At 52.0% G+C, this 9,639-nt stretch overlaps 1 protein-coding gene across 1 annotated transcript; it reads right to left on the reverse strand.

The window, feature by feature from the left end:
- Nucleotides 1-1,578: 1,578 nt before the first annotated feature.
- On the reverse strand, nucleotides 1,579-8,530 carry SOX7 (SRY-box transcription factor 7). Its single transcript, XM_077769733.1, has 2 exons — nucleotides 8,232-8,530; nucleotides 1,579-4,361 (listed from the first exon to the last, which is right to left on the reverse strand). Exons 1-2 carry the CDS (start codon nucleotides 8,467-8,469, stop codon nucleotides 3,439-3,441), a joined length of 1,161 nt encoding a protein of 386 aa, XP_077625859.1. The 5' UTR covers nucleotides 8,470-8,530; the 3' UTR covers nucleotides 1,579-3,438.
- Between the last annotated feature and the right edge of the window lie 1,109 nt (nucleotides 8,531-9,639).

Here is a 9,639-nt window from a genome sequence, read left to right on the forward strand (position 1 = left end):
AGTGAAGTAGTAACATCTACATTTTGGGGGGAAAATGGACAACTGTGTATACTCATCAATTCTCATTAGCCAAAGCAAAAGGTGCTCTTGTCACTGGGGGCAGGTGGGTTCTCAGAATGAGCAGCTAAAACTCTGAAATACTCCTGGCTTCTGGGCACAACTGTTTCACTCATAGCTGAGCTAAAGTGAAAGAGCAGCTCTGTCGCCTGCCTGTTTCCTGCCCTCCCAGAAGCAGGGACAATGCCCCCGCCCCCAAAGTGTGTCCTGGAATGAAATATGCCTATTTGGCAGTGCCGAGGGCCGATGTCCTGTACAGACACTGCCCGAGTTGTCCTCCAGCCAGCTGATGACCCTGCAGACTGGCAGTGTCAGCCAGCCACGGTGGTGAGCCTGGACGGCAATGAATTTGGGTTTCATCTAACTCTGACCCTATATTTCCTCCTTGTTCATTCTCTCTTTCCCTGAGTGGTGAGAGGCATGAACTGGACTGCATGTAGTTCCATGCCATGGTGAAGTGCTAAAAAAAAGGCATGAAGCCTCTAGCTGTGAGACCATTCGGCAACACTGCCAACAAACAAATGTATCTACAAAGTGCTGGAACCCCAGCCTCCCCTAACTGAGCAAGGTGAGCTAACACTGCACCCCCTTCCACCCTGGACCTCAGTGTCCTGGGCTGCACAAAGGGGTGGATGGGTAACAGTGTCTCACCTGGGATTGTGGGTGAGAATTACCCCATAAAACTTGCCATAAATCTCCCTACAGCTATAAAGTGCTATTAAAGTAATGACTATAGATTATGATCGGAATTGAAGGACGAATATATGCCCATTTGGACCCTCCCAGTACCCACTTCTTGGCCCAGAGAGCCTGGGAGAACACAAGGCTGCCCTTGACTTGAACAAGTTACAACTGCTTCCCCATGGAGAGGAGCCAGGCATGGTGACCCGCAAGGGGACTGAGTAATCATCCGATTTTTCCAGGCACTTCTTGGCTGGGATTTTAATCCCAAAACCTCACAAGATGTTACATCCTCTAATTACCAATCTGAGTGCTTCTCTGCCTTCTCCTCAACATTCCACCGGGTTTGGGGGAGCCTACAGTGTCTTGTTATGCCACATTGATAAATCGCATAGGAAAGAGAGAAAGCTAAGTATTTTTCTAGATTATTTCAAAAAAGGAAAACATGTAGTTAGCCTTAAGGAAGCAACTTATTGGGGAGAATTTACATGCTATCTTGAGAGTACCTGATAATTACCTCATTCTACTTTACAAGCGTGAAGTCATCCTGAAGAGAAAATTGTTCTGCAGGTAAGTTATGAACTAGTCTTTTTTTTTTTTCAATATTAATGATAACAACGTTTTCCCCAACGTGTCAAATTAGGCTTTATCTCTTCACCATAATTCATAAAATAAAATAAACCGCCCCATACAAGGTAACTTTTTAAAATAAAAAAACTTGATGTAGAAAATATTCTGACCAATACTATAAAGTAGAACTGGGCATATCTATGATACCCTTGAAAGCCTTTTCTGTTTGCAAAAATCTACTTCAAATGATAGCATGGTCATGGTACAAAAACATTTATTTAAATTAAATATTTTAGACAGATCAATATCTACAAATGTTCCAAAGCATGTGTAGTTCTTACCAAAAAAAAATTGGAACAGTTTAGCTTAATGTCTGTGATAATGTTTTACAAGATTATTAATATACATTCTGGACTGCACCAATCATATTGTCAATGATTTACTATTTATTACCAAATGTATACAGCAATAGCATAAAGATTAATTATATCTTATAAGTAATTTTACAGTAGAACTCCTTGGAAGAAAAAAAAAGGATCTCTCAACAATATAAAATATAAGCTGAAAATAGGAGATTATATAAAACACTTACATATTTCATACAGGCAATATTAATATGCTGCAATTGAAAGACAGACAGCTGTCTTTTTGTTCATTGCCAGTTATGTTCCTTCAAAGGAGGTTTGGGAAAAGGATGGAAATGTTTTTGGGATGGGGTCAGGGCTCAGACACATTTTTTGTATCCCAGTGTGTTTCTGTTCTTTGGGAAGTAAGTATAGTGAAGGGGAAGTTGTTATGAAGTGTTGGCTGAAGGTGCTACCAAGAACCAGCTGGCTAGGGAAGAGAGCAAATTCCCATCTCAGCCATAGGAATTATGCTTAGGATTTTTAACTCAGGGGATCTTTGAATTCATGGCCAATTCATGGGCAGAGGAAGAACAGTGAAGAAGAAAAATAGAAATCCTGGGAAAGGAAGAAGGGGAGTCAGAGACAGAGAAGGAAGCTTCTTTTGCACCTGCAGAGGGGGAAGTATGATGAAATTTTGCTCAAGAAATCAACAAATCTAGATAGGAGGAATATGACATTGCTCTGTAGAAATTCTTTTTAGGTTCCCAGTTCTTTGGGTTATTAGGAACAGGGAGTTGACAAGAAGCTGCCAACATCAACAAGAGTATCTGATTTAGACTGCGCAGACATGCATGAAAGTGTGTGTGTTGTGCGTGTCCCACAGACACTGTATATATTCAGGCTGTGTATATTCTCTTGAAATGTGTGTGTAATTAAAAAATTAATTTAGCCTTTAAAATATGTTTAAAAAGCAATGGTTTGAATTCAAGTGATGCAGTCAAGCCTAGTGTTTAATTTTCCAAATCAAGACGGGTGTTGTTTCTCAAATCTGAGGACTCCTTTTGAAAGACTATGATCGTTTTGAAAGGCAGTGCAAGTGCAGAAAGTCACTTGTTCTTGGATGCACACAGAGTTATTGGCAGGTTGGCCATCAATGAACTTACTAGCTCAAACTTCATTTTCCTTTTAATTAGCCTTGAAAGAACACCTGGAGCAGAAGGGGCCTTAGATATCAAGTCTGCCCCCCCTTCCTAGATTGGGGGGAGGAGCTGGAAGGGGAAGAGAGAAGAGTGGGAGTTCCATCAACCCTCCGAGGCAGAACTGGGACTGGAGCCGGGGTCCCCTGGATCCCAACTCGGGGATTTCCTCATAGAGAGGACCCAAAGATCAGGACGGCTGTGAGCCATGCGGCTGTGTCAGAAGCCAGAGATACGAGAAAGCCAGAGATACAAGAAAGCCGCTGGGATTTCACACGTTTGTTTCCATGATGGGGAGCGGGAGAAAAAAAATGAAAATCTACCAGGAAACCATCTTTCAGCAACTACCTTGCCTTGTTCCCAGGGTGTAGTCAATGAGAGCCCATTTGAAGGAATACACTCAAATGCTGGCTGCAGGGAGCGCGAAGGGGCGCTCAGATAGGCAGAGCCCCATTCTGCCCCGCGGACAGTTCCGACCTGCACACCCCGGACGTTTGGAGGAAAGCTGGGAGCGCTGTGCCATCCGCTCTGCTCGTGCGCGAGGATAGGGCTCCGGCGAGGCAGGGCTGGGCTGGCTGCCTCGGACTCTATGACACGCTGTAGCTGTTGTAGTACGTGGCCGTGGCATCAGCCAACACGGAGATGAGGCTGGTCTCTGTGGGGCCTGTCGATGTCACCTGGGAGACCGGGGCATGCCCACTGAGCGCCACGGCCCCTGCAGCAGAGTCTGGGTGGCCAGGAGTGTTCAAATACTGGTCGAATTCATTGCGATCCATGTCCCCCAGGAGTTCCACCTGGCTCAGCTGATCCAGGGCGTCAAAGCCGGGGTGCTCGGGAGGTGGGGAGAGCTGGCCCAGGTGGGCGTGGAGGTTGGAGTGGAGAGGGTGGTAGGTGGTAGGGGAGTAATAGGCAGGAGACGGGGGGCAGGCGGGTACAGCGGACATCATAGAGACGCCTGGGGACTGGCCGAGGGCCAGGGAGCCCAGAGGGTGACTGCAGTGGAGGGGGCTGGGGGCATACTCCGGTGAGTAAGGGGGCCCCGGCAGGTGGGCGATGCGGCGTGAGTGCGCATGCTCCTCCTGGCAGGGAGATGAGAAGAAGGTCTGCTCTGGCTCCAGCACGTCCAGGGGTGACATTTCCGGGGGCGTGGGCAGCCCATACGGGTAAGTGTCCACGCTGCCCGGGGTGCCACCGCCGCCAGTCTGACCTTCGTGGTAGCAGCCCCGCAGGCTGGGCAGGGCGGAGCCCGGGGAGTACTCACCCCTGTCCTCCTTCTCCGCTAGCGCTCCCCGGCCGCCGCCCCGCTTCTCCGGCAGAGCGTTCTGATCTCGGGAGAGGGAGCTCAGGAGGAAGCCCGCGTCCACGCGCTTGCAGAGGCGCTTGGCCTGCTTCTTCCTGCGAGGGCGGTACTTGTAGTTGGGGTAGTCCTGCATGTGCTGCAGGCGCAGCCGCTCCGCCTCGTCCACGTAGGGCCTCTTCTGGGACAGCGTCAGCGCCTTCCACGACTTTCCTGCTCACACAAGTCAGAGAGAGCTACTTTCAGCATCCGTGCGCTCGGGGAGGCCGGTGCCCTTGTCCAGGCACTGGTGCTCCCAGCGTCCACACTCGCACACGCCCTCAACCTCCGTCGCTCATCCCACCCGCGGGTTCCCCCACTCCACAAAGGACACAGAGGACACCGCCCTCCTCGCACCCCCTTCTTGGCTCTGTGAGGCCAAGCCAACCTCTCCCACTTGCATCCTGCAAAATCACTCGTCAGCCGCGCACCATCACATCAACTCTCCTATAAATGTGAGCCATGCGGGATTCAGGGTGAAAGGCCCCCCTGAACTGGGGTCAGACACAGGATAAAAATACATAGCGACTACATTGATTTGGGCTCTTTTTTACGCTTAGTGGACCAAGTCCACAAATTATTTGTGCATTTTAATGAAAATTCTCAGCCTTTGCTGATTATTGCTGCCTCTCGGGAAGTGATGCTATATTTATTTATGGCATAAATCTCAGAGGCCTTCTTGTGAGGGAACTCAGGCTCAGTCAATCGTTTCACAGATGTAAGTAAATTATAGGATCTCACTTAGGGTAACAGACCATTATCCTTCACATCTGAAGGTCAGTTATGACTCTGCCATACAAAGATGGTGGCCAGAATGCTAGCATCTTCCTGCAACATGCACATATACATGCACGCACCGGCACCCGCACACACATGCATGCACAGGCACCCGCGCACACATGCATGCACACGCACACACATGTATGCACAGGCACACACATGCATACATGTACATGCATGCACACACATGTATGCCAGCACACACTCATGCCAAGGCCCCCTGTCACCTACTTAGTACCCTTGCACTGTGGCAGAGGGCAGCTTCTCAGTCTTTGATTATCCTTGCAGAAGCAAATTCTTTAACTTCCCTGGGACTCTATTTTCCACACTATAAAATGTATTGTGATACTATCCAATTCAAAATTCTATCTTTAAGAAGCATCCCACACTTGTATCCCACTGGTGCTAAAATGATGGTTTCACTTGATTTTTCTATGCATCCTTACTCCCTTTTGTATCATTTTGTAAGTTGCTTTAGCACCTCTCTTTCACCTATCAGTATATTCACTGCACATCCCTCTTTGGTTGCTGGCTTTCTGAAGGTCATTTCTGGACCCCTTAGATTGTTACCTCCTAAGGTAGACTCAGGATTCTGCAAATCTGAAAGTTCCTCACATGATTCTGATGTATCCTAAAGTTTGAGACTACTGGTCCAGAGGGTAAGCACCCCCATCCTCAAGCTCTATAAGGAAAGGGGCCACATGTCCCGCCCAGAGCGCTCTGCACAGAGACCAGTGCAGAGGTGTGTGTAACTGCTCCCTGGGTACCCACACTGGCTGACTCTGCATGCCTGGCCCTCAAAGGAGGAAGATGATTATTAAAAGCACCCCACCACTGGAATGAAAGTGTATAACCATTGTGACAGAGTCGTCAATTAATATAATTAGCTGTCACTTAAAAGGGCAACTTGAAAAGTGTCAGGAACTCTGGATTTGGAGTTGGTCAGCAGTTCCCAGCCTGTGACTGAGACTGCAAAGTTGTTGCAAGAGGCCCAAGATGCAGGCACACCCCACACCCTGTCTGTGAACTGAATATAAAATGGAACTCTAGTTTCTAAGTGTATATGGATTGTCATAGTATTAATAAAAGAATTATTGTAAATACCACTAAATGTAAAACTGTCTTTATGTTCCTCCTCATTCATAGCATACTGAAAATACCAGTGCTACTGGGTGATGTTTTTAATGTTAGAGATGGGAAAGCTTACAGTCAAAAGAGTTGGGACTCTTTCCTAGGTCAGAAAGGAAAGGGTTGGGCGAGATCATGGAGTGGAAGTCAATCATCCTGCCACCACCTCCCCCGTTAACAGGTGTAGACAGTCTGCATTTTAAAAATTTGTTGGTTCCTCTTGTCCAGGGTCAGGGGCTGTGTGGTTAAGCAGGAAGGAATCAGTGTCTTTCCTGCAAAATAAACTATAACTTCTGGAGGCCTAAATGCAAATTGCCAACAGGGATCAGCTCACTAGAGGCATTTGTCAGGCAGGTCTTTCTGCCTGCCCTTTCCATGGAAGCAGGCAGCCTGAGTCCGGGAAGGTACCCCAGCCTGAGCTCCTCTCCTACCTCTGGCCTGGGCCCCCAACAGAAACCTCACTTTGTCCTGATCACAAGAGCTGCACTTCAGCAAGAGGCACAGAGCCTGGGCCCACTGAAAAAAATGTTGAGAGGTACACACACACACACACACACACACACACAGTGTTTTCATTTCTTTAGAAACCTGAAGAAAAAGAGGCGTCTGGGTGGCTCATCAGTTAAGCGATGGACCCTTGATTTCGGCTCAGGTCATCCTCTCATGGTTCCTGAGTTCGAGCCCAATATCTGGCTCTGCACTGACAGTGGAGAGCCTGCTTGGGATTCTGTTTCCCCCTCTCCCTGCCCCTCCCCCACCTTTCTCAAAATAAATAAATAAGCTTTAAAAGAAGAAACCTGAAGAAAAAAATGAACTCTTAGATAAATGCTTTACTGTTGTATATATTAATATATTTGTCTTTATGCCACCGCAGTATTAAATATAATTTTAAATATTTTTATGAAGAAAGGGGCTCATTAAGACACTGACCCACCAGCGTATCCTCAACACATCTAGCCAGGGGACTGGGCCATGGGTAGCAGGCTTTTTGAAACCAGCTGCTTTGAAAGGGCGCCTCGACTGCAGGAGGGACCCTCTCTGCGGGCCTGCAGATTTGGCCAGCAGGAAGGTGGGTGTCAGCTCTCAGCCTCAGTTCTGAGCTCTAGAGGGAAAAGGAAAAAAGGCTCAGTTCTGGGCAGGGTGGGGTTGTGGAGGGTCAGGCCAGCCTGCGGTAACCCCATACTGTCCCTTCTCTCGGGGCCTGGCGCCTACTGTGCCTACGAAATGATGTGAAAGGTTTCCACCACTTAAAATGAATAAAAATAAGCCGAAAGGCCGAAAGGTTAGGAGTAGAGCGTGCAGCTGAGCCAAGCTGAAAGTGCTCAGCTCCAGATGCGGGAGAGAAGCCCTGAGGAAACCCGTTGGAACTCAGGCTTTTCCGACGTGATCTAACATCCTTTCTCTGGACTCCCCCCGTCTGGCTTGTCCCTGTCCCCAGCCTGGCTGCCCCTGCTGGGACTGCGCAGCAGCCCTGGGAAAGTGGCGGCCACGACAGACCTCGCGGGCGGCCCGAGCATCCCAATCAAATTACGCTCCTGCGATTGAGAAATACACTATCGAATCGAGTCTCTGTGCGTACTTTTCGCTCTTGGCTTAACAATTTAGTTAAAGAAGGGCTGCGTTCCCACAAGCTCTCTCTTCACGAATATTCGTTGATAATGGTACAACCACCTTCCGTGACTGTGCCAGTGGTAGCGTGCAGGGAATGGCGGGTTTCCCGCTTCGGCATTCCCAGCAAACACCAGTTTCACCCGGCCCAGGCGTTTCGGTCCCGACCTGTCGGTGCGCGCGGGTCTCCGTCGCCGGGCTCTGCCCTGGGACCCCAAACTCCGCTCCCGTTCCCGCCAGCGGGCTTCCTGGCGCACCCCAGCGGGCCGCGCGGTTTCGCTTTGGGCCCCGTCGAGGGGTCCCTGCTCTGAACCCCGGGCGCTGCGCGCACACCCACGCTCGCACAGATGCCCAACCTCGCGGGCACGGCGAGCACCCGCGCTCCCCCAGCAGACCCACTCGCCGCCTCCTACCCACGCTCCGAGCGCTCGCAGGTCCCCCCGCCGGGCCCCCAACCAGGAGCCCCCTCCCCCTCCTCCCGGCCTGCCGACCTCCCGGAGCGTCCCGCCCGGCCGCTGGCTTACTCACCCAGCATCTTGCTGAGCTCGGCGTTGTGCAGGTCCGGGTTCTGCACGGCCAGACGTTTCCTCTCGTCCTTAGCCCACACCATGAAGGCATTCATGGGCCGCCGGATACGACTCTCCGAGCCCTTGTCGCCCGGTGCGCGGGGGGCGGCCGGTGGCGACATCCCATCCGACAGCTCGGTTTCCAGGGCCGGGCACTCGAGCCCCTCGGGCCACGGGTAAGCTCCCAACAGCGAGGCCATGGCCGAACGGGGTTCCCCTCGTTTCGCCTCGCCGGGCAGGCGCTGACCTGGCCCTCGCGCGGGTCGGGCGTCCAGCTTGGCTGGCAGCCGCGGGCCCGGCCCCTTATTTATCAGCTTCGGGCGGCCGCGTCCTCCAATGACTCTCGAAGGCGGCGCGGCCCCTCCCTCCGTCTCGGCGCGGGCCCACTCCCAGCGTCCAGGGCCCCGCGGCCCCGCTCCGACCTGCCGGGAGGGGAGACGGGAGGGAGGGCCACTTCCCGGCGCCCTCCCCGGCCCGCCCCGCTGCCTCCAGAGTCCCTCCCGGGAATCCGCGCCCGGACGCCCCCGGGACCGCCTCTCGCTCCGCCCGCTCCCGGTGCAGGTGTCGCAGAGCCGGGAGGCTGGCGCCGCCCGCTGTCACCTCGTCCCGGAGCGGGAGCCAGACCCCAGCCCCTCGTCCCGACTGTTGGTGGCCTCCCCGAGCCAGGCTCCACCACCTCCTCCGCCTCCTGGCCCATGGAGAACCGAAGCCAAACAGGTTTCTCTGGTCAGGGCCAGGCGCAAGAGACACGACCGTGAAACCCCACCGAGCAGACCGTGAATTATTCTTGAGAGAACATTTCTGTTCTTTTTCTAAAACGACCCGGGCTTCAACAGCTTCGCCCCCAGCCTACTTTGGCGGCCAGTCACTGGCGTGGGCTGGGGCTGCACGCATGGGGTTCTATGCAGCGATCACCGAGGGCCTCCTCGAGCCAAGAGGCTCCCTGCTTGTCTCAGTTCCCCTTCATTCCCTCTGCCGCTAATGTCTCTCCTTTAATACCCCTAGTCCCACCACATCCTCGGCTCAGATGTCCGCAAGTGCTCCAGCTCCCTCCTCTCTAGCTCTTCTCTAAGGGAATCTCCTTCTGGTTGTAGTTTCGCTTTTCTCTGTCCCGCTCCTCACAATCATTGCTCTGGTGTTGCCCTATGACTTCCTGAGTTCTTCTCATCTTGACACCCCAGAGATAGGCCACTGGTTCTGGGCCTGAGCTGAACTGCAGGGCTGAAGGTTGGGAGCCCCCGGCAGTCTCTCCGGGATCCGGAGAGATCTCTAAGATGCCAGATGCCTGCCCCCTGACCCAGAGGACAGCTCCTTCCATACCCAGTCGTGTGTGCAGGCTGTCCTCCTGGCTCTTACTTCGGCTCCCGCAC

The sequence above is a fragment of the Crocuta crocuta genome, unplaced genomic scaffold, assembly GCF_008692635.1.
Source record: "Crocuta crocuta isolate KB4526 unplaced genomic scaffold, BGI_CrCroc_1.0 scaffold551, whole genome shotgun sequence".
Taxonomy (NCBI): Eukaryota; Metazoa; Chordata; class Mammalia; order Carnivora; family Hyaenidae; genus Crocuta; species Crocuta crocuta.